Here is a 25,015-nt window from a genome sequence, read left to right as displayed (position 1 = left end):
ACTACTGTGATTTTTCTTGTTTCCAGATCTTATATCATTCCACCTCTAAGGTGGGAATCAGGGCTGGGATGATGATAACTAAATCTAACAATATTTGATACCATCACTCACCTAGACATTTTCTTTCTGAGTGAAATGACACCACCATTTTGTTCCTGCTGCCACCATATGATTACACTATACAACATCCACTTAGAAAAGACATCTCTTTATATGAGAGGAGCTAGAAAAAATCACCACTGACCTTCTGTACAATCTGTCTTATTATGTTAATGTTATTACCAGATCTTTTCATTACAGTTAAACACCTACAATTATTATTATTATTATTTTTTCAGTTTTATCAGGCCAGCACCAGATAGTCATATTTAGCTTTTGGGAGACATCTTTTAAGGGAAGGGTTAATGAAGGCCAAATCTAACCTTGCCAGTTCAGGAAGTCTCTCCTAAAGTAAACAAAACCATTCAGTGGCAGGAGGAGTAATTTAAAAGTTATGTCACAGGAGTAAAATGGTTACGAAAGGCCCCTTGGATATAGGGTTAATTTCCAAAGGCAACATCATGCACTATGTGGCCAGCACTATACAAAGCTGCAGATGCTAACAAAATTTAGTCAGGCCTAATAGACAGTTCTTCCATTAATCAGCTGCTGATGAATTACAGGTATTACAATTTCTTCACTTACGGTTGCTTGCTTCATTATGAACAGGTTTTAAAGTCAGAAGTGGGTGTTTTTTGTTCTCTTAATCCCTCAGTCATGAATCAGAAGCATGTTTCACTTACAGCTGCATTTTGCCTCCACACATCCCAGACTTTAAGTGAGAGCTGACCTGCAAAGAATAATCTTCATCATTAAAGACAGGTTAACAACAAAGCCCAGCAGCTATATAATGGACACAAAAAATCTGGGCATCATTATAGATGGTGGAGAGAAGGAAGTGCAAATGCAATCTGTCGGCTGGGAGTTGAGCTATTGTTGTATCTGTTGTTGTGGCCCCAGATTTGTATGAATGACAGCTCAGTGAACTGCTGGAAACTGGCCTCTTCACCTGGGCACTCCCAGAGATTTTTGTTACAGCACGTTGAAACATGGCCTGTGTTACGAGAGTGAGGTGCACGAGGTGGGTAAATGTGCTTTTGTGTGTGTTTGTGTTTCGGGGTGGGTGGGGTGGGGGGGGGTGGCTCATTATTATTTTGATGGCATAATGGACTGGACTTCATCATATTTTTGTTGGTACAGAAGGTATAATGTATAGAGATATGGTACAGTCACCCCAAGAAGTGATGGCAGAGTCTCAGGTTGCTTTTATCACTCTGCACTGCCATACGTTCAATGAAAAGAGTGAATATGAGATGAAAATTATGTGCCTTGATCACATCAAGTAAAATATATATTATATCCCACTAAGACAGAAAATGAACAACAAGAGGCAATGATATATTAGAAGTTAACACTTAGATACGTTTCCCGTATCTAATGTAATGTATTACTCCGTGCACAGTGAACAGTATAACCCTGTGTTCCTGATGTATTTTCTTCCCAGGATTTCAAATACAGATGCTCTAGTTTCGGAGACCAATTAAGGAAAATTCTTGTGACTGCAAATACACTAACCTATTTTCAAGTGCTTTAGTGATTATATAGCAACAGTACGGATGCCACAACAATGAAAGTATTCTTATTAATGTCGTCCTACCGGAAACAGCAGCAAGACCATTCTGCCTTTTATTCCTTGTCTTCCCCTCACTTATAATAATTATAATTATACTTTATCCCCAGATGACGCTCAGTTATTAAATGTCTGGACCAACTTCCCTAGCCCCAGGCTCCTAAGCTCCTCATGGGGTGACGTAGGTTTGGATGATGGATGGATGGAGGAGATATGACAGATTTTACTCTTTTCCCTTACACTGGGCAACAGAGGACCAAAACATGAGCTTATAGACTCATGCAATGCAAAAGCACACACTTTTTGGTCTATCTGTTAATATCATACCTTTCTTTTTAAATAAACTGCTATGCCCTTCTCAACTGATAAGTCTAATTTGGAAGTTTTGAGATCAATGATTTGTTTATGAACCTCTGCATTTTATTACTCTTGCTAATTGTTTAAGCACTGAGGATACTAGGCAATGACACAAGTTGGCATTCTCCACGTAGCTCCGACTCTCGGCAAATTTTGAGGTTCTTTTTTTTATATTTCGTTCACCGATAGTCCTCTGGCTGACATTAAATTATCCACAGATTTTTCTTACTGGAAAATTGGCCAAATGCAGTGTAATAACTGAGTGTCTTTTTAGTTGTCTCCTTTGGTGCTTGTTGATCAAAACATTTAAAATAGCCTACTGACTTACACCGCCTTTCCGCTTTCTGTCGTAATCGGACATGGAGACATTGGAGACGGAAATAAATGACTTAAATTATTCCCTAATATTAAGATGGAAATTATTTCATTAAATATTAAATAATTTTAACTGTTTATTGAAGCACTCTTCTTTTCAGGCTTACACTGCTAAAAAATTATTGCGTGTTACCATACTAAATTTGAACTCCGCAAATCATTCCTGACTGTCCCTGAGCAATAGTTGTGAAATTTCAATTAGTTGCGTTTAGGATTTCCTATTATCGTAACTAACAAATTGCTTTCTGCAATTCTGAAACATACCGGTACTTTGACGTTAACTATTGTTTTCTGTTACAGTTTTACATAATAAGTTTCACCTTGTAAAGATATAAGGAAAAGTATGTACTTTATCACTGACTGAAATCTTCTGGACACTCTGTCGTCACTTCTTGGGCAGACTGTACATGCGACAAAGATAATGAATATTAAAATAGGGCTACATAGATTACTAAACTACAATTATCACATCTTTACAACACCAGGCTTTCTTTTTACCACAACTAGGAATCAACTCAAGGAGGAGTAAAAATTACAAGGAAAACAATTAACAATAATTCATACTGACATACAGATAAAATGGGTGGGAGGGAAACACAGTATACAGCTCAAGTTCTTTTTTTCTAATGTTTCAGACTATACAAAGTATATATTCATAGTCTCTCTGAAGATGGGGTCTGTGCAGTTCCAAAATTAGAGAAATAAAGAACTTTAGCTCTTTCCCTCCCACCAGTAATACCCAATTCATAATTAGGAAATATGTCTGAGCGAATTCAGAGTATGTCTCAATGGCAGATATCAGGCTCTGTGCAGGCTTCAACTGACCACTGAATGACTGACTACTGTAAGTGAAAACCCTGCAGGCACCCACTGCTAAAACTCTGCATCCTTATCAGTAAAATGGCAGTTTTCTTGTTCCATTTCTGCCCAGTGATTATATTCAGCTAAGGAATGATCCCTTGCTGTGAAAGGGCTAATGATGGTTATATCTAATTCATTCACTCTTAACCCAAATAATATCAGCAACCTTCCAGTATGATGGTAGGTTTCCTTTTTATTCCATCAATCTTGCATTGCCCCATAGGAAGCATAAAGGCCGAGGACTGGACTTGCTCCTATCATATAATTTTACTTAGCTTGGGAAAGACTTTCTATTGTGGAGGGGTTAACAATCAACTTTAGTTTAAAGGACTCCCATGCTGAACAAATTCTTCATTCATTTATCCCTTTCAGTCTGTTAGTAGTTATTGAATGGATGAGTAAATGGGGAGTGTGTAGTCCTGTCTTGGCTACCTGGGAAGCAGCCTAGGTATATAGATAGATAGATAGATAGATAGATAGATAGATTACTATTGTGAATCAAGAATTATTATTATTCGATGTAGTGCTAATCTTGGGTATCTGCCTTTTCCTCTCCTTCATCCTTCTTTCCTTCCATCCTCTTCCGTCTTTCTTTCCTTCATTCTTTCCTCGTCCTTCTGCCTACTGGTGACCTGACACTCCCTCTTCTGTCTTTCTTTCCTTCTTTCTTTCCTCTTCCTTCTGCCTGTAGGTGACTTTACGCTGAGTGACTAGCCATATGGTTTCCTGTACACCAGGAAACCATTTACTACACTGGGTGGTAACCATGTAACCAAATTTTGGCGCCTGGTGGTTTAGTGGGTAATTATGGTGCTTCAAACGGATTGAGCCAGTGAAGGTTTATCTCCAAGGGGAGGTTGAGGTTTATTGCTCATGTAATGCCACTCAGGGATGAGTGAGGCTGGTCATTCTCATCTTAAATGTCAGGACCAACTTACCTAGCCCCAGGCTCCTACACTCATCATGGGGCAACCCTGGACTGGATGATGAATGAATTTTTATCATTATTAGTAACACACTTCCTTCTGTCTGTGGGTGACCCTATACTGAGTGACAAGCCAAATGGTTTCCTGTACACCAGGAAACCATTTACTACATAGGGTGATAACTGTAAAACCAAATTTTGAGGCCTCGTGGTTTTAGTGGGTAATTACAGCGCTCCGATCGAATTGAGCCAGTGAAGGTTTATATCCAAGGGGTGGTTGGGGTTTACTGCTCACGTAATGCCACTCAGGGATAAGTGAGGCTGGTCACTCTCATCTCAAATGTCAGGACCAACTTGCCTAGCCCTGGGCTCCTAAGGTCCTCATGGGGCAACGCAGGATTGGATGATGGATGGATGGATTAGTAACACACACACACACACACACACACACACACACACACACACAGTGGCATACCGAGGGGGGGGCCATGCAGCCATGTCCCCCCTTATTGTAATATATATATATACAGTAATACCTCGACATACGATATCCCTAGATGTGATACCCCGGCTTAACGATGGGGATAGAAATTGCACCATACCCTGCCTAACAACATCCAAACCCCAGTTTAACGATGGGTTTTGATTTTTCTTACTGATTTTGATGATATTTTAGACTAAAATTGTGTGTTTAGGTTGATTTATAAACTGTTTTTAGACTCTGGTTAATCTGTATTAGCCATAGGTGGGGTGAATATTGTCATTTTGGGGTACGTTTTTTTTTTTTTAATGCTTGGAAGAAGGAACCAAAGGCTGAGCCCGCATTAACATTCCTTCCAAGAAAGAAACAAAAACAATACAAAAGTGAGCCAAATTCAAGATCCATTTATTTTGAGATGCCTGGATACACAGTGTTTAAAAGATGGGAGATCATAGGAAGTAGGAAATACAGACAGAGGGAGACAGTTCCAGAGTTAACCTGTTGTATAAATGAAGGACTGAGAGTAATGGTTAACTCTTGCATTAGAGAGCTGGACAGCAAAGGGATGAGAGTTTGTTACTAGACAGGTGCATCGTAGAGGTGGTGGGATGCAAGCAGACAGTTCAGAGGAGCAGTGACCATTGAAGTTGCGACAGAAAAGAGATAAAGAGGCAACAGCGCGGCGAAGACACAAAGGTCGAAGGGAGCCAGTAAGAGGAGGAGAGTTGACGAGACGAATAGCCTTTGACTCCACCCTACTGAGATGAGCTGTATGTGGGGAGCCTCCCCTCTAAACAGGGGCGAATAAAACCCCTGTATAAAGTCAACAACTGTGCAGGAGTAAAGAAGGCACGGAGTCGGCTTAGCACACTCAATCTCCTGGAGGCAGATTTTACAAGAGATGCAATATGATCTTTCCAAGATAAGTCCCATGTGAATGAAACCCCAAGCATGTTCAAGGATGATGCAGGATTGAGCTGGATATTATTAAACATTAGTGGGTATTCCTGCAGAAGATTTTGACGGGTTGATAGGTGTAAAAACTGCGTCTTTGATGCATTAAAAACAACAAGATTACTTTTACCCCAGTCAGAGATACGAGCCAAGTCAGACATTAGGTGTGCCATAGCCTCATCTCTCGTTTCTTGAAGTAACTGCTGAGATTAACATTGTGGGAACCAAATAGAAAGGTGAAGGGTAGAATCATCAGCGTACAAGTGGATAGGGTTAGATGTACAGCTTAGAAGATCATTGATAAATAAAAGGAAGAGAGTTGGTGATAGGACAGAGCCCAGAGGAACATCACTGTTAATAGATCTAGGAGAAGAACGATGGCCGTCTACAACAGCGGCTATAGAATGACCGGAAAGGAAGTTTTAGATGAAGGCACAGATAGAAGGATAGAAACCGTAAGAGGGCAGTTTGGAAGTTAAAGATTTATGCCAGACTCGATCGAAAGCCATTGAGATGTCAAGTGCAATGGCAAAGCTTTCTCCAAAGTCCCGAAAGGAGGATGACCAGGAATCTGAAAGGTACAGTAGGTAAAAAGATCACCAGTGGAGCGTCCCTGATGGAACCCATACTGACGATCAAAAAGAGGGTTGCAATAGGAAAGATGCTTTAAAATTTTTCTGCTAAAAATGGACTCAAAAACTTTTGAAGCACAGGATGTTAAAGCAATTGGACGATAGTTAGAAGGTTGGGAATGGTTACCCTTCTTTGGGACTGGCTGAATGAGAGCAAACTTCCAACAAGAAGGAAAGGTACAAGTAAAAAGACAAAGGCGAAAGAGTTTACCTAAACAGGGTGTAAGCACAGATGCACAGTTCTTGAGGACAACAGGAGTGACCCCATTAGGTCCATATGCCTTCTTAGTATTGAGGCCAGTGATGGCAGAAAATACATCAGCTGAAGAAATTTTAATGTCAGCCATGAGGAAGTCAGAGGGGGGAAGTGAAGGAGGAACAGCACTGGAATTGTCTAAGGTGGAATTGGTGGAGAAAGTCTGAGCAAACAGATCTGCTTTATCAGTAGAAGAAATAGCTACAGAGCCATCAGAGTAGAAAAGAGGAGGGAAGGATGATGAGGCAAAGTTGATAGAAAGGTTTTTGGCAAGGTGCCAGAAGAAGCAGGAAGAATTCGATTTGGAGAGTTGAGAGCATTTAGAACGGATGAAATTATTTTTTTGCAAAGCGAAGAAGACTTAGCATGATTCCAGGCAGAAATATAAAAAAGATGTGATTCAGTGGTGGGTTGGCTCTGGTACCTTGTATTTGATGATATCCAGATTTGATTTGTTGGTTTTAGTGAGTTATTTACAGGTGTTAGCCTTAGGTTAGCCTCCTTGACAGTCGTTAGGCCATTTAGACTGCCTTTAAACCTGTTTTGGGGCTCATCTGGGTGGGTTTTGGACTTGGTTTGGAGGGAAACCCAAAGCTGGTAAACGGTCCACATTAAAATACATGTTAAAAGTATCCCAACATGCGATACCCCGCCTAACGATGGGGTTTTACCTAACCAATTAGATCATTAAAACGGGATGGCTGTATATGTATAGGTATATGTATATATATATATATATATATATACTGTATATATAAATATATATATATACAGTATATACACACAGTACATCCCCACAGTACGCGAGTTCTGAGTACGCGATCCCCCTTATATGCGAGGACCTATTATTTTCTAAATTTTTGTGTATTTTTTATTAGTACGTGAATTGAACTCCTTGTAAGCAAGACGGGCAGCGAAGAGTGGCCCAAATCCGGGGTTACCCCAAGTACGCGACATTGCCCCCCCAAGAAGCAATAACGGTTGCCTACGCTCTGCCCAACTTGAGCAGGAGATAGCAGCAAAAAAGGCAGCAGCACCAGCAATTTGACCATGATGGAGATCAGCAGGGTACTGTATGCCCTTGATAAATTCAAGGAAGAATTCAAGGACATCGAACGCTCTCAGTTGTGAGTGGAGGTGATGTTTTCACTGGACAGAACCTTCCGCTACTACACCAACAAGCACAATCAGAAAGTAAACAGACGGAAGCAAACACTCATAACCCGTTTCCTTCAGCTTGAACAAAGTGAGGAATCACTCCCTTCAACATCAGAAGAGCCATATCCTGAGGAGGACCAAGAGGCTGATTCGATGTCTGAGGTGTCAGAAATAGACTTCGAAGGGATTATGAACGAAGTGAGTGCAATAGTTAGTGAAAGTGTTGAAAGTGCTGGTGACGAAAGTGGTGGGGAAGGTGGTGTGTCAGGTGGTGTGGTGGGTGATGCAGGAGATGCACGCTAGGTGCCTCATCCTCCCTCGGATCCTCTTCTTACCTCCATCACGCCTGTTGTCCTCTTGGGTAAAGGTGAGCAGCCATATTCTTGTTGGTTTAGTTAAGCCATATCCTTATTGATTTACCTAGGAAAGCCATAATATTCTTCTATCTATCTATCTATCTATAGCCTGACACCCTAATCCCGCAAAGGGTGGCCGCAGACAAAACGCCTCCAAGTCGCTCTGTCACCCACAATTTGACTACCCTCCCCCCAACTCACCCCCCCCTCCCTCATATACCTCTCAACTCCATCCCTCCACCTCATCCTCGGTCTACCTCTCCCTCTCCCACCCTCCACCTCGCCTACATACACCCTCTTAGTCAGTCTTTCATTCTCCATTCTCTTCACATGTCCAAACCACCTCAGTGTATTTCTCCTAATCTTCTCAACCACATCCACATCCACCCCACAGCGTTCCTTCACTTCTTCATTCGTCAACCTGTCCCTCCACGTCACTCCACATGCTCCTCTCAAGTAACTCATTTCCACTGCTCTCACTCTTGACTTGTTCCCCTCTTGCAAGGTCCATGCCTCGCTTCCATATGTCAGGGTAGGGATCACAATACTATCATGCAGTGACTTCTTAACTTTCATACTCACCTCCCTATTTCTCATCAGTGCTTTCAGTGTACCAACAACCTTCCTTCCCTGCTGTACCCTTTCACGCACTTGATCCCCCAATGTTCCATCCCTACTCATTACACTACCCAAGTACTTGAATGCACTCACATTCTCCATATCCTCACCATTCAACCTCACTGCACACTCTGTGACTTCATTCCTCTCAAACACCATAACTTTACTTTTGTTTACATTAACTTTCAGATTCCTCCTCCTACACACTGTTCCAAATTCATTCACCAAACCTTGCAACTCCCATTCATCTTCACTCAACAGTACTGTATCATCAGCAAACAGCAACACTGGAAGCTTCCAAATCTCATCCTCATTCATTAGAGCCACCCCCACATCCACTGCCCTACCTTGCACCTCCTTTACAACGCCATCCATGTATATATTAAACAGCCATGGAGACATCACACAACCCTGTTTCAGTCCCACATTGAGATCAATGAACTCACTCAGCTCACCATCCACTCGCACCGCAGCCCTAGCTCCCTCGTACATACTCTTCACAGCACTCAACAATTTCCCCTCCACTCCATATATTCTTAATATCTTCCACATACCTTGCCTATCTATTCTGTCATAAGCTTTCTCCAAGTCCATGAAGGCAGCATACACTTTCCTTCCCTTCTCTAGATACTTCTCCACTAAACATCTTAGAACAAATATCTGATCTACACACCCTTTTCCCTTCCTAAATCCCCCTTGTTCTTCTCCAGCTAGGTCTTCTGTCATATGCCTAACCCTATCAATGAGTATTCTACCATATATTTTACCAGTCACACTAAGTAGGCAAATACCCCTATGGTTACCACATACTTCTCTCTCCCCTTTTCCTTTGTACAGAGGAACAACTATACCTGATTTCCAGTCCTCTGGAACCCTTCCCTCTTCCCAAGCCAATCTACACAACTTCCATATCCACACCACAACAATCTCACCCCCATACCTAAGCATTTCCCCACACACTCCATCAATTCCTGAGGCCTTTCCCAACTTAATCTTCTTCATCACTTCCACTACTTCCACCCTACTGATCTCTTCCTCCCTCCTCTCATCTCTCCTTCTCCCAGCCATTCCCCAACCACTTATACTCGCACTGCTCTCACTCTCTACATTCAACAAATCCTCAAAGTGCTCCTTCCATCTCCTCAGTTTCTCTCTCTTCTCCACCAACAATCTATTATTCCTATCTTTCACTCCCCAACTATTTCCCCTTTCACACTGCCTTACTTTCTTTACCTCCTTCCAAAACAATTTCTTACTCTCCCTCCATTTCACACTCAGATTCCTCCCAAACTCTTCATCCACTTTCTTTTTACTCTCCTTCACCAGTCTCTTAACCTCCCTTCTCCTGCTCATGTATACCTCTCTCTTCTCTCTCTCATCTTCTCCCCTACCTCCACTCGCTAACCATTCACTATATGCCTTCTTCTTTTGTTCCACAACTCGTTTCACCTCATCATTCCACCATGCTGTCCCTTGCACACCCTTACATCTCCTCCTCACTCCACAAACCGCCTCACACGCTGCGCCTATCTCTTCCGTGAATATCTTACATACGTCTTCCACCCCTTCCATCTGCTCTAGCTCATACCTTCCCAATCTTTCTTCCACTATGCTCTTATACTCTTGTCATTTTCTCACTATCTTGCAATTTCTCCACTCTTCTCACAGGAGTTGCTTCCTCCTGTCTTCCCGTTCGTCTCCTCAACCACTTTCTTTGCAGCTCTACCTTGGCCATCACTAAGTGATGGTCCGAGACTCCATTCCCCCACCCTCTCCACACTCTTGCATCCAAACACTTGTCTTCTCATTCGCTCATCCACACACACGTAGTCTATCATTGCCTTTCGTTCAACAAGTTCTTGGTTTACTTTATTTTTTTTTTTAATATATCTTAGATAGTTTCCCTGTATAGTACAACACATAGGTATGAAAGGCATCTCAAGGGTTGCCCATGAAGGGAGGTGCTGCCCATATGTAATTTTTCCTGTAAGTTTATGTATTCACAGTACACAAATTCATACTATGCAACGTCCTCTGTCGCCCATATACAGTAGGAACGTACTAGGGAGATGTACTATATAGTAATCCCTCCACTACCCGACGTAATAGAGCCAAAGGCACGTCCGGAAAGTGGTCCTGTCCGGATAGTGGGCACCAGCCTCCTGGACTGGTACTTATAGACCCTAACCCAGCCTAACTTTGAAAGCCACCTAAATAACTCCCTACCGGACATGCATAGCACCTATTTAAACCTATTTAAGACCCTATTCACACCAATAATGGACATAAAGCATGAAATAAATGAAAAGGAACCAAAGAATGAGGAATTAGAAGTGACTGTACCTCAGCCAGGGTACTTACATCACGTTTGTGGATGTTTTTCTAAGGTTTTGGCAGTGGTGAAAATGCTCTTGAAGCATGTACAGTAATCCAGTGTTGTGCTGCACTTAATTCTTTGCACTGTGAGTTATAATTGTTTAACACTGCACATTGTTCTTAACTGCACCACTGCAGTTCTAACCGCCAGATAAACTGCCAATTTGCACTCCACAGTTGATCCTTTGCACTCTAAGGTCAAATTTCTTAACACTGCACAACACTGTAAATTCCCATATGGTCTAGACGCGAGGTATTGCAGTATATCCACTGTTTATTCACAAAAAACAAGCATGTGTGGCTTCCAGTGTCTATTCACAATCGAAGTTAGAGAGTAACTGTTGATGTCGGAGAAACAGAGTTGTCAGATCGCAACGACCACATTACCAATCTCCTCAACTTTCATTACCGAATTTAACTTTTCATTACCAAATTTGTAAAGGTAGCATTTATTCTTCACTAATTATATATACAAGTGGAAACACCTGTAATCACTCTCCTTATAATTAACACCATGTTGATTATTTTCACGCTATGTAGGGTAGCAGATTAATCAGAGAAAGCAAACAATCCACCATCTCCATCCTGTGTATCCTCATACATGTGAAAAATCCGATGGTAATGCATTATTCTGATTCATTACGAAACGAATTTTTCATTACCAAATTGGCCCACATTTGGTAATGAAAAATAACAAACAGCAACCCTGACAGGGAAGGGGGGAGGGGGGAGGAAGGAAGGGGTGAAGGGGCCATGGTGTAAGCAGCTGTTTGGCGCCGCACGGCAATTTCAAATTACGTGTGGGGAAAAAATTCGGATTTTTGGGGATTTTTTTTCTTTTTTTGGCCATTTTCGGTTCCGATGGTCCAGGCCCACAATGACCGGTATGTGGGGATGTCCGGAAAGTGGGCGTCCGGAAAGCAGAAGGATTACTGTATGTATATGTATATATATATATATATATATATATATATATTCACCTAAAGGTGAATGTAGGGAAGAGTAAAGTGATGGTCTTTGAGAGAGGTGAAGTTAGTGAATGTACAGCGAGGTTAGATGGTGAGGAATTGGAAAATGTGAGTACGTTTAAGTATTTGGGTAGTGTGATGAGTAAGGATGGAGGTTTGGAGGGTGAAGTGCTTGAAAGGGTACAGCAGGGAAGAAAGGTTGCTGGTTCCTTGAAAGCAGTGATAAGAAACAGGGAAGTGAGCATGGAAGTGAAAAAGTTACTACATGACAGTATTGTGATACCAACTCTAACGTACGGAAGTGAAGCTTGGACATTGTTGGAAGGACACAAGTCAAGAGTGAGAGCAGTGGAAATGAGTTATTTAAGAGGAGCCTGTGGAGTCACGTGGAGAGACAGGCTGACGAATGAGGATATAAAGGAGCGTTGTGGTGTGGATGTGGATGTGATAGGAAGCGTTATGAGGAACACACTGAGGTGGTTTGGCCATGTGGAGAGGATGGAGGGTGAAAGACTGACGAAGAGAGTGTATGTGAGTGAGGTGGAGGGGGGAAGAGGGAGGGGGAGGCCGAGGATGAGATGGAGGGATGGGGTGGAGAGGTATATGAGAGAGGGGGGTGTGAGTTGGGAGCAGGGCAGTGAAATGGCGGGGGACAGGGCGACTTGGAGGCGATTTGTTTGTGGCCACCCCAAACGGGATTGAGGCGTCTGGCAATAGATAGATAGATAGATATAATTTATTAGTTTATTTCAGTTTCAGTGTTGTTTGATCGAAATATGAGCATTTGAATTTTAGTAGTATATGGTTATTGGAGAGTCTGAATCATAACTCTGTACTTAAAAATGACTTTCGAATGTGCTACATTTATGTCGTATAGCCAATCCATATGGCCTGAAAATCGTTTCGTTTTTAAAGGCTCCAACATACAGTGGGGCACCAATTATCGCGCCTAATTGGGTCCAAAAATAATGCGCGAAAGTGGAATTAGCGAAAGTTGGGGCATTGTCTTTATGGGAAAAAGGCTAATTGGTTCCCGGTTATCCTAAAGTAACATCAGATTTTCATTTTCACTTGCAATACAGTACATCAAATCACTATTGTACATTGCATTGTGAGATACAAACAATAAAAACTGTACAGTACACATTATATGAGGAGAAACATATCACAGAGACCAGGTTGAGGTGTTTAATGGATGTTGGGGGTAAGTATCCGAGGCGCGTGGCGGGCTTATTTAGCCACGCCAGACATATTGGCGCCACCTCTTGCTGCCTCGCTACCACTCTCTCTCTCTGCCTCCTCAGATGCAACTTGATGCAACACTTCCCCTCTGTGCTGAATTTCCCTTTGTGCTAGGTTCTCTTGAACAAATCCATCGAAATCTTCATCCAGGTTAAGCTCCTCTATGGCACTGTCAGTAGGGATAGCACCATGGTCGGCTGCCCCCTCGGCTTCCAATGGTACTTCCACCTCCGTTATTTCCTTAGTCTTCTGCAGGTAGCGTGTGATAAGAGCCTGCTGCCCTTCATGGATGCGTTTATTGAACACTTCACCAAACAGACTTGAACCATTGAACCGTGAGAATCCAACACAATGGAGCTAGCACGCTCGTACACAATGGCGGGAATGGGTGGACAGAGTGTTGACATGACGTCATTCAAGATGGCGGTGGGTTGCGGGCGGGCGGTGCAGGAAATTCAAAGTTCAAAATATTGTCCCAAACCCAAAATTTGTGCGTGAAAATCGATTTTTTTCAAGCGAAAGTGGAAGTTAGGGAATATTTGGTGCATGCCACGAAAGTGGATTCCGCGAATCCTGCTGTAGCGAAAGTTGGTGCCCCACTGTACTTGCATGTGTCGGCCTTGGTCACCTAATGGCAGCTCTCCATGCTGCACGATCCATTGCAGCCTCCCTGTTCAGTCCCTTAATCCTAAGGTCACACTTAATGACCTCGTCCCATGTCTTTCTCGGTCTACCCCTCATAAATTATAAAATTATCCAAAATGCAAAATTTTCTTGAGGGAGGGCTTACAGTGCCTCCACGAACCCCCCAGCTGTACAGTCTTGCTATGCTCGCCAAAGTCATGAGCTGCACGGGGGGGAAAAAAAAAAAAAAAAAAAAAAAAAAAGGCCCCCCCCTCCGCCCTTTTCAACTTTCTGGGTACATCACTGCACACCCACACCCACACCCTCTCTCTCTCTCTCTGAAAGGGTTACTGTGCCATAGCTAGGCTCAGCTGGCATGGCTGGGTTGCATTCTTGTGCCCTCAGCCACTTCAGCAGTAGTAGTGGGAGGTGCCCATCATCCACTCCCTCGATGAAATACTGCCTACTACTTCCTTCACCTTTATCATTCCTTTTCTGTGCCTGTCCTCCTCTTTTCCTATATTCTCCCATCCTGCCTGTCACTTCTAATTACTTGTCTTTCCAATTCAGGTGACTCTATATTGAGAGACAATTCTAATGGTTTCCTGTAACCCATGAAACTATTTACAGTGCTGGGTGGTAACCATATAACCAGATTACAGGGTGAAGTGGAACCTGCTATGGTGCCCCTGTTAACTGAGTTGAGACAAAAAAATGCAACATCCCATCAGGAACCAAACCTTGATACGCCTCCTTGAGCTTCAGTGTGGCAAGACACTTTCTACAACAAGGGAAATTTGGTTCACTTCATGGGACAGCTGTGCAAGGGCACTGATTGCCTGTGGTGGATGGGTCTCCTGCCAGACAATTACGATTGCTCAACAACAATAACCACTTCAGCCTGAGAATGTATATTTTCTCTTATTCCTACCATCTCCTGACAATTTTATTAAACTAGTACAGACTTTCCAAGCCGAAGAAGTTAGAGAAAAGCCTTAATTAACCCATACACTACTTGGAGACTGCTTTATCTGAATACATTCGTCTGGTATTAGCAAGAATAAAACACAAACGAAACCATGGTAATGAAAGGGTTAAAGCCTCTTCCGGTACCTCTTCCTTAGTGATACATTTTGCATACTGTGCTATACCTTAATATTGTCTCATGTGTCATTTATGTCCTCTTAACATAAGCATTGTTCACAGGAATAATATAATGGTAAAAAGTCATCATAAACTACTCTTCTACAGGTGTAGGGGCCTGAGCAGCGCCAGAGGTTAGGCTACCACTGACCAATACAGTGAACCTCTTGAACTGAAAAACCAATTTTGTAATGTTGGTCTGTCAGATCATATGACTGTGGTATGCAAGATCAAGCTGAGAGGAGTGAAGTGGATCAAGAGAGAGAGGAGCAGTCAGAGAGAATGACTGAAAGTTGAGCAGCTAAGGATCAAAGAAATGGCAGATGATTACAGGACCAAAGTAGAGAACGAGTTAGAATCAGTGAACTGGAATGAACTGGATCTGGACAGCCTGTGGAATGCATATAAGGATTGCTTAGTTAGGAATGCTAAAGTGGTGTATGGTGTGGCAAGAGTATCAACAAAAAAGAAGGGTATGGCATGGTGGGATGAGAAGGTTAAGAGAGCGATGGAGGAAAAGAGGAAGAAGTGGCTAAAGTGGTTACAGGATAGGGGTTCAGTTGAAATAAGAACTGAGTATATTGAGAGCAAGCAGCACATAAAGAGACTAGCGAAGAGGAAAAAGATGGAGGTAAATGATGACCTGGGAAGAAAAATGAATGCAAACTACTTTGAAAACAGGAAGTTATTCTGGAAAGAGGTACAGAAATGTAGAAGTGAAAACGGAAAGAAATGTGATGGTGTGAAGGATGCAGGTGGTAGGTTACTAACCCACGGAGATGAAGTAAGGACCAGATGGAAAGTATATTTTGAAAGCCTGATGAATGGGAACAGAAAGAGCAGAGTGGCTGTAAACATGATTGGTTTGGGGGTGTGCAGAGAAGGAATGCAGTGCCAGGAGACATGACACTCGCACAGGTGAAGAGTGCTGTGAAGCAGTTGAAAAATGGGAAAGCAGTTGGGGTTGATGAGGTGTATGCAGAGATGCTTATGTGTAGTGGACAGAGTGGAATGAAGTGCTTGTTGGAGATATGTAAGAAGGTATGGATGAGTGAAACTGTGTCTGCTGAGTGGAAAAAGACTGTGAATGTACCCCTGTACAAAAATAAAGGTGAGCGAAGTGAGTGCAAGAATTATCGTGGCATAAGTTTATTGAGTGTGGTAGGGAAGGTATATGGAAGAATTATTATAAAGAAAGTAAGAGAGATATCAGAAGTCCTAGCAAGTGATGAACAGGGTGGCTTTAGGAGTGGCAGAGGATGTGTGGATCAAATATTTGCTGTGAGACAGATAGCAGGGAAGGTTTGTGAGAAGGACCATAAGGCGTTTATGGCATTCATGCGTCTGGAAAAAAAATACGACAAAGTAGACAGAGAGAGATTGTGGAAATCTTTGCGCATGTATCGTGTAGATGGTAAGCTGCAAGGTGCTGTCAAGAGTTTTTATGATAGTAGCAAAGCATGTGTAAGGGTTAATGGGCATCTAAGTGAATGGTTCACGATCAGTGTGGGCATGCGACAACATTGTGTGATGTCACCATGGTTGTTCAATGTATATATATGGATCAGGTGATGAGAGAAGTAAAAACACGAGTAATGGAGAGAAGGATGGCGTTGGTAATGCATGGTGATTGATGGAATATCTCAAATTTGTTGTATGCTGATGATGCAGTACTGCTTGCAAGTACTGGACAAGAACTTGGTAGGCTACTGCAGAGTTTTGCTGATGTCTGTGACCGTCGTGCCTTAAGAGTAAATGCAGAGAAGAGTAAAGTGATGGTTACTGAGAGAGAAGGTGACTCAGTGTGATTTTACAGTGAATGGAGAGGCACTGGCATTGGTGAGAGAGTTCAAATACTTGGGTACAGTGATGGAAAAGGGAGGAAAATGTGCAAAAGAAGTTGAAAGTAGAGTGACACAAGGAAGAAAAGTAGCTGGTGCAATGAAGGTTGTGATAAGAAGCAGAGGCTTGAGTGTTGCAGCTGCATGAGGCTTACATGAGGAAGTGTTAGTGTCAACTTTAACATATGGGTGTGAGACTATGGTGTGGCATGAAAATGAAAAGTCAAGAGTAAGAGCACTGGAGATGGGACTGCTGAGGAATGTATGTGAAGTACAAGGGGTGGATAGGATATGAAATAATGTGATTCGTGAAAGGTGTGGAGTGAGGAAGTTGGTGGACACCAGAAATCGAAAAGAGTGTCCCAAGATGGTATGGTCATGTGGAAGGAATGGATAACAACAGAGTGGTGAAAAAGGTATACCTGAGTGAATCTGAAGGAGGGAGGAGGCGAGGTAGGCCAAGGAGAAGGTGGAGAGATATGGTGAATAAGTGTTTGAGGAAGAGAGGTTTGGAAGTTGGTTAGGCTAGGGAACTGACAAGAGATTAAGCTGGCTGGATGAATATTGTGAGGAGAAGTGCATGATCAGGGATTCTGGCACCCCTAGTGAGCATGGCAGCATCCGAATTGACTCAATTGGATACATTTGTGTGAAGCTTCAGAATGCGGTGAATGTTTTTGGCGTATCCGGTAGCCAGGATTCCGGGGGCTTGAATGATGAGTGAATGGAAGCGTGGCCAATTGGACTGGGTAAGTTTGTGCTGTCTGGACATTTGCTACTCCTCACCCTGTTCTTGGGTGGGAAAGGAGGTCCGGATGATGATGATGGTGACATGTGGAGGTGTAGGGGGACTACTGGGCCTTGGAATAGGATACTGCCCCCAAAAATATAGGCCCTGAAGCCTATGCCCAGAGTCGGACACACACACACACACACACACACACATACAAAAAGGTTGGGCAATCACCATCCACTCACTCGATGTACTGCTCTCACGGGTGTCTGTCCTCTCCTCTCCTCCTTCCTTCTTCTTCTTTCTTTACTTCATTCTTTCCTCGTCCTTCTGCCTACAGGTGACTTTACACTCCCTCTTTTGTCTTTCTTTCCTTCATTCTTTCTTCTTCCTTCTGGCTATGGATGACTACACTGAGTACCAAGCCAAAAGGTTTCCTGTACACCAGGAAACCATTTACTACACTGGGTGGTTACCATATGACCAAATTATGGTACCTGGTGGTTTAGTGGGTAATTACCGAGCTACAATTGGATTGAGCCGCTGAAGGTTTATATCCAAGGTGTGTTTGGGGTTTACTGCTCACGTATTGCCACTTAGGGATGAGTGAGGCTGGTCACTCTCATCTTAAATGTCAGGACCAACTTGCCTAGCCCCAGGCTCCTATGCTCCTCATCGGGCAATGTAGGATTGGATGATGGATGGAATTATTATATATTATTAACGGCCACACCACGTTGAGTACACCGCTTCCCGTCCGATCAGCGATGTTAAGCAATGTTGGGTCTGGTTAGTACTTGGATGGGTGACCGCCTGGGAACACCAGATGCTGTTGGCATCCCTACGTGTCAAGTGGGGTTGGTGGAGGATTAGTGCCCCTCCCTGCAAAAATATTAGCTCTAAGCCGTTGGCCACCCCGTTTGGGATACATGGCGTCTGGCAATGAATGATGATGAATTATTATTTAGTGGAAGGTGGGGACACTCACCATCCACTCACTCAATGTAGTGCTGCTTTGGGTGTCTGCCCAATCCTCTCTTCCTTCCTTCCTCTTCTGTCTTTCTTTCCTTCATTCTTTTCTCTTCCTTCTGCATATAGGTGACTTTACACTCCCTCTTCAGTCTTTCTTTCCTTCTGCATATGGGTGACTCTACACTGAGCAACAAGCCAAATGGTTTCCTGTACACCAGGAAACCATTTACTATGCTGGGTGGTAATCATATAACCAAATTATGGTGCCTGGTGTTTTAGTGGGTAATTAAGGCACTCCAATTGGATTAAGTCTGTGTAGGTTTATATCCAAGAGGGAGTTTGGGTTTATTGCTCATGTAATGCCACTCAGGGATGAGTGTGGCTGGTCACTCTCATCTTAAATGCCAGGACCAACCTACCTAGCCCCAGGCTCCTATGCTCCTCATGGGGCAACATAGGACTGAATGATGGATGGATGGATGGATGATTATTATCATTAATATTATAGAAAGAGGTGTGAAAATGTAGAAGTGACAACAGAAAGAAATGTGAAAGTACGAATGATGTAAATGGTAGATTATTATACCATGGGGATGAAGTAAGGACTAGATGGAAAGAATATTTAAAAGCCTTATGAATGGGAATAGAGACAGCAGAGCGGCTGTAAACAAGATTGGTTTTGGAGGTGTACAGACATGGAATGCAGTGCCAGGAAACGTGACGCTAGCAGAGGTGAAGAACGCTAAGCAGCAGCTGAAAGATGGGAAGGCAGCTGGGGTTGATAATGTGTAAGCAGAGATGATTAAGTGTAGTGGGGAGAGTGAAACGAAGTGCTAGTTGAAGATATGTACAAAGGCATGGATGAGTGAAACTGTGCCAACAGAGTGGAAAAAGGCAGTGACTGTACCCCTGTACAAAAATGAAGGTAAGCGAAGTGAGTGCAAGAATTATCATGACATACGTCTATTGAGAGCTGTCATGAAGGTATGTGGAAGAATTATTATAGATAAAGTAAGACAGATGTCAGAAGCCCTGGTGAGTGATGAACAGGGTGGATTTAGGGGTGGCAGAGGATGTGTGGATCAAATATCTGAAGTGAGACAGATGTGGAAAAGGAATGTGAGAAGGACAATAAGGTGTTTATGGCATTTATGGATCTGGAAAAAGCATATGACAAAGCAAACAGAGAAGGATTGTGGAAGGTTTTGTGCGTATAGGGTGTAGATGGTGGGCTGCTTGGTAGCATCAAGGGTTCTTATGATTGTAGTGAGGCATGTGTAAGGGTAAGTGGGCATCTAAGTGAATGGTTCATGATCAATGTAGGCGTGCGACAAGGCTATGTGATGTCCCCATGGTTGTTCAATATATATACAGGTAAGCCCTTAATTCATGCAAACTTTTTTCACGCGATTTCGGTTATCCACGAATTTTTCATACAATAATTAAAACAAAATTATATTATTCAAATAAATAATTTTCATATACAAGAGAAATAAATAAAATATAAAAATGCCTATCTGCTGCCCATGTGTATACATATATATGTGTGTGTGTGTGTGTGTGTGGGTTGGTCTACCACGCACCACACAGTCAGTTTGAATCCAATGGTCAAACTATGCGTGACTTGCGAATCGTTATTTGTGGCTTATTTTTCTGCCTTCCAGTGATTGCTTGCCTTGTCTGCCAACATGGGGCCTAAGGTAGTGCTAGTGATGCATGTGGTAACACACCAAAATGGACTAGTAAAGTGATGTTGCTGACAGAGAGAGTTAAAGTGTTGGACAAACTTAAGGGAGGAATGTCGGCGACAATTCTCCGTCAGGACGATTCCCCGTCATTTTTTTACACACCAGTTTATTTACCAAGTACAGTACATTAGTTTTTTACTTATATGAGTTATAAAACCCCCCAGAAAATTAGTTATTAAAGTATTAATTAATCAATAATAAATATATTTATAGAATGACAGGAAATCGTCCATGTTTTGATGGTGAATTGACTTCGTGGTGAACTGTCTTGGAACCGTGTGTTTGGGGTGAGTCAACTGTTCTTACAATAAAGAAGGCAGAACGTAGCATACGGGAGGCAGTGAGGGTTAGGGCACCAGACTGTGCTGAAGTGTCTCCACCTTCCTGTGAACTGGCTCGGAACCGTATGTTTGGGGTGAATGAGTCAACTATTTGGACAATAAAGAAGGCAGAATGTACCATAAGGGATAATGGGAGGCAGTGAGGGCTTGTGCACCAGACTGCTGAAGTGTCTCCAAATACGCCTGTGCTTGTCAGGTTTCAGTGTTAAATTTCTTCCATTCTTGTTGTTTTACATACTTTATGCTAGTTTATAAGGTGTATGTAGTGCATAAACAGTATTATTCAGATGTAATATACTTAGTAGACATGTGTACACAAAGGCAGAACATATACGCGAATTTACCACATACGCGAAGGGTCTGGGAACGTAACCCTCGCGTGAATAAAGGGCTTACCTGTATACTGTATATGGATGGGGTGATGAAAGAAGTAAAAACATGAGTAATGGCGAGATGGATCGCACTGGTAATGAATGGTGACCAACGGAATATCTCAAATTTGTTGTATGCTGATGATGCAGTGCTACTTGCAAATACTGGACAAGAGCTTGGCAGACTAGTGCAGAGTTATGTAGATGTCTGTGAGCGTCATGCCTTAAGAGTAAATGTAGAAAAGTACAAAGTGGTGATTATTGAGAGAGTAGGTGACTCACAATGTGATGTTACAGTGACTGGAAAGTGACGAATTGGTGAGAGTTTAAATACCTGGGTAATGATGGAAAAGAAGGAAAATGTGCTCAAGAAGTGGAAAGTAGAGTGACACAAGGAAGAAAAGTAACTGGTGCTATGACGGCTTTAATAAGAAACAGAGGCTTGAGTGTTGCAGCTGTGCGATGCATACATGAAGGAGTGTTAGTGCCAACTTTAACATACGGCTGTGAGGCTATGGTGTGGCATGAAAATGAAAAGTCAAGAGTGAGAGCAGTGGAGATGGGACTGCTGAGGAATGTATAATGAGTGCTGAGAGTGGACAGGATACAGAATAATTTGATTCATGAAAGACGCGGAATGAGGAAGTCTGTGGACACCAGTGTTCTGAAATGGTATGGTCAGGTGGAAAGAATGGATGACAACAGTGTGGTGAAAATGGTATAGCCTATCTGAGCAAATCTGTAGGAGGGAGGAGGTGAGGTGGGCCAAGAAGAAGGTGGAGGAATATGCCTGTGGGTGACTCTACACTGAGTGACAAGCCAAATGGTTTCCTGTACACCAGGAAACCATTTACTACACAGGGTTGTAACCATATAAGCAAATATTGGCACCTGGTGGTTTAGTGGGTAATTAAAGCACTCCAATCAGATTGAGCCAGTGAAGGTTTATATCCAAGGGATGGTTGGGGTTAATTGCTCATGTAATGCCACTCAGGGATAAATGAGGCTGGAAGTTGGTGAGGCTAAGGGACTGATAAGAGACCGAGCTGGATGGATTAATATTTTACGGAGAACTGCATAACCAGGGATTTGGCACCCCCTTTTAATGTGACAGTGTTCGGATTAGCCCTATCAGACAGGTATGTGTGAAGCTACAGAACATGGTGAAAGTATTTTTGGCCTATCTGATGGAACCACGATTTGGGGGGCTTGAATGACGAGTGAATGGAAGTGTGGCCCAGTTAACTGGGCAAACTTTGGCTGTCTGGACATTGCTACTCCTCACCTTGCCCTAGGGTGGGAAAGAAGGTCCAGATGATAATGATGATGATGATTATATTCAGTTTACTTCTATTACCTCTACACAATTTTACTACAACTGGAGAAATAATTTGCAGTGACAAGGTCTGAAACAGAGTCCATTAACAACTTGACAACTTGAATTCCCTTCCTAAGTTGGATGAAACTGGTTGAAAGTAGAATAAATAAGAGTACATTAATGAATTAAAGTGGACAGGTATATCACCAGCATACCTCCCAAGAACATAAATAGTACACAGTAACAGCCAATTCCACATTACTTCCTTTGGGGCACCAGCTATGCTGGTGTAGCTGATAACATTTAATGTTTTAATGGAAAAACAACCATTTAGTCATTATATTCTGACTCCTGTGTCGTAACGCCAAGCAAAATTATTCAGTTCAGAAAGAATCATGCCAAATCAACTACTACATGTTGCAGATGTACCAATGCTCCTGGTAACATTTTTTTAATACAGGATGATTCAAAAAGTCATTTTATTTAGGGAAGTACAGTACTACATCATGGCAGCCACTCAGGTATGGAACATGTCACTGGGAAGAATGTCTGTCCAAATGCATTGCTGTTGATGGTGGCCGCAGCAAACATATGCTGGAGCTATCCTCCTGCACCAATATATTATTTTCCTTTGTAACATGACTTTTGAATTACCTTGTATATAAACTTAGTCACCTTGGACAACATTCAAACTGCTACGCTTAAGGCACAACTCTTACTGCTCCCACTCCATCACTTTACCACTAGACCATTAAAGTGAATATTAACCATCTCAGCCCCTGGAACTATTTTTCATTCTGCTCTACTGAACATCAGAATGTTTTATTCACTTTATGAGATGTCCATCATTTATGAATGGTTTAATGAAGGCTATGTCTAAAACCTAGAGTTAGAAACATCTCTCCAAAGCTGAGTACAATCATCTGAAGGCAGCAAGAATACAACAGTGCAAGACATCAACATATTACTGAATGTATCCTATGAAGAAACAAATACCAGTACAGATGAGGAGTTAAAGAACTTTCTAAGCCACAAGAAATCTCTCTGCCTGTCATCTGTCTCTTTCCTGGTGTTCCTGAGGGGATGCTACCAGCTTCTTCGAGGGTGAGTTGAGGTAGGGGGTCAGTCGGTTCACTTTATTAAGTATTTTTGTTCTTGTATAATTACCTGCTGGACCTCCTAAAGCACAGCGGTGTTGGGGCTTCACCTGGAGTTGCGCGCCTTCCAGTTCTCAAACTTGGTGTTGGCAATATGGAACATTTCTATAAGGTGGTCCAGGATCCCACTGTTGCAGTTGTAGTCATTCACTGCCATCTCCTGAAACACAGCACAGTGCAACAGTGATACCTTCTTAAACCTCATTACTATCACCACTTTATTACCTACTAACCCATTAAGTATGATGATGTCTTTATTATATTCTTCCCATCATCACCTTCCTACTCATTCCTTCATAACACTAATGCATCTTCATATCATCTTGCAACTAACAAATGGCTTTACTTTACACCAGCACCTCAATATTCATGGGAGATACATTCCTTAAACCCTCGTGAATGATGAATTTCATGAATAACTTCTTTGCTATCCACATATCTCCATACAATATATTTGTAGTTGTCACACCCTGGACAGGAGTTGTCAAGTATAAGCCAACCAGTTTTATCCTCCTAATGTGTATCAGATGGCCTCCCATATAATGTCTAACCTTAAACCTGGTTTCTAAATTTTATTTATATATATATATATATATATATATATACACACACACAGTATATATATAAGCATGTGAAATATTGCTCACAACAACTGAAATATAACTGTATATCTACATCTATACCTATATCTATCTATCTATCTATTAGTCAATCCTCTTCTGTCTTTCTTTCCTTCATTCTTTTCTCTTCCTTCTGCCTGTGGGTGACTCTACACTGAGTGACAAGCCAAATGGTTTCCTGTACACCAGGAAACCATTTACTACACAGGGTTGTAACCATATAAGCAAATATTGGCACCTGGTGGTTTAGTGGGTAATTAAAGCACTCCAATCAGATTGAGCCAGTGAAGGTTTATATCCAAGGGATGGTTGGGGTTAATTGCTCATGTAATGCCACTCAGGGATAAATGAGGCTGGTCACTCAAAGTGTCAGAACCAACTTGCCTAGCCCCGGGCTCCTGCATTCTTCATGAGGCAACATAGGACTGGATGATGGATGGATATATATATATGTATATATATATATATATATATATATATATATATATATATATATATATATGTATATATCTATCTATCTATCAATCTATTGCCAGATGCCTCAATCCCGTTTGGGGTGGCCACAAACAAATCGCCTCCAAGTCGTCCTGTCCCCCACCATTTCACTGCCCTGCTTCCAACTCACACCCCCCTCTCTCATATACCTCTCCACCTCATCCCTCCATCTCATCCTCGGCCTCCCCCTCCCTCTTCCCCCCTCCACCTCACTCACATACACTCTCTTCGTCAGGCTTTCACCCTCCATCCTCTCTACATAGCCAAACCACCTCAGTGTGTTCCTCATAACACTTCCTATCACATCCACATCCACACCACAACGCTCCTTAATATCCTCATTCGTCAGCCTGTCTCTCCATGTGACTCCACAGGCTCCTCTTAAATAACTCATTTCCACTGCTCTCACTCTTGACTTGTGTCC

At 42.4% G+C, this 25,015-nt stretch overlaps 1 protein-coding gene and 1 non-coding gene across 2 annotated transcripts in view; one reads left to right on the top strand and one right to left on the bottom strand.

The window, feature by feature from the left end:
* Positions 1 to 796: 796 nt before the first annotated feature.
* Tfb1 (transcription factor B1) overlaps positions 797 to 25,015 on the bottom strand; it is a 276,606-nt gene continuing 252,387 nt past the window's right edge. Inside the window, exons 11-12 of the mRNA XM_080277678.1 lie at positions 23,487 to 23,636; positions 797 to 829 (exon numbers count right to left, since the gene is read on the bottom strand). Coding sequence (XP_080133804.1) covers positions 23,523 to 23,636 — 114 coding nt within the window. The 3' untranslated portion in view covers positions 797 to 829; positions 23,487 to 23,522. The remainder of the gene's footprint in view (positions 830 to 23,486; positions 23,637 to 25,015) is intronic.
* Positions 18,289 to 18,407, top strand: LOC145406895 (5S ribosomal RNA). The gene has a single exon (XR_013898603.1). It is a non-coding gene; the product is annotated as a 5S ribosomal RNA (ribosomal RNA).

This window comes from Coenobita brevimanus, chromosome 71 (genome assembly GCF_032717465.1).
Source record: "Coenobita brevimanus isolate Jiangsu-jjx chromosome 71, ASM3271746v2, whole genome shotgun sequence".
NCBI lineage: Eukaryota > Metazoa > Arthropoda > Malacostraca > Decapoda > Coenobitidae > Coenobita > Coenobita brevimanus.
The sequence above is the reverse complement of the archived record's forward strand: the minus strand, read 5'-3'. Positions and strand labels throughout refer to the sequence as shown.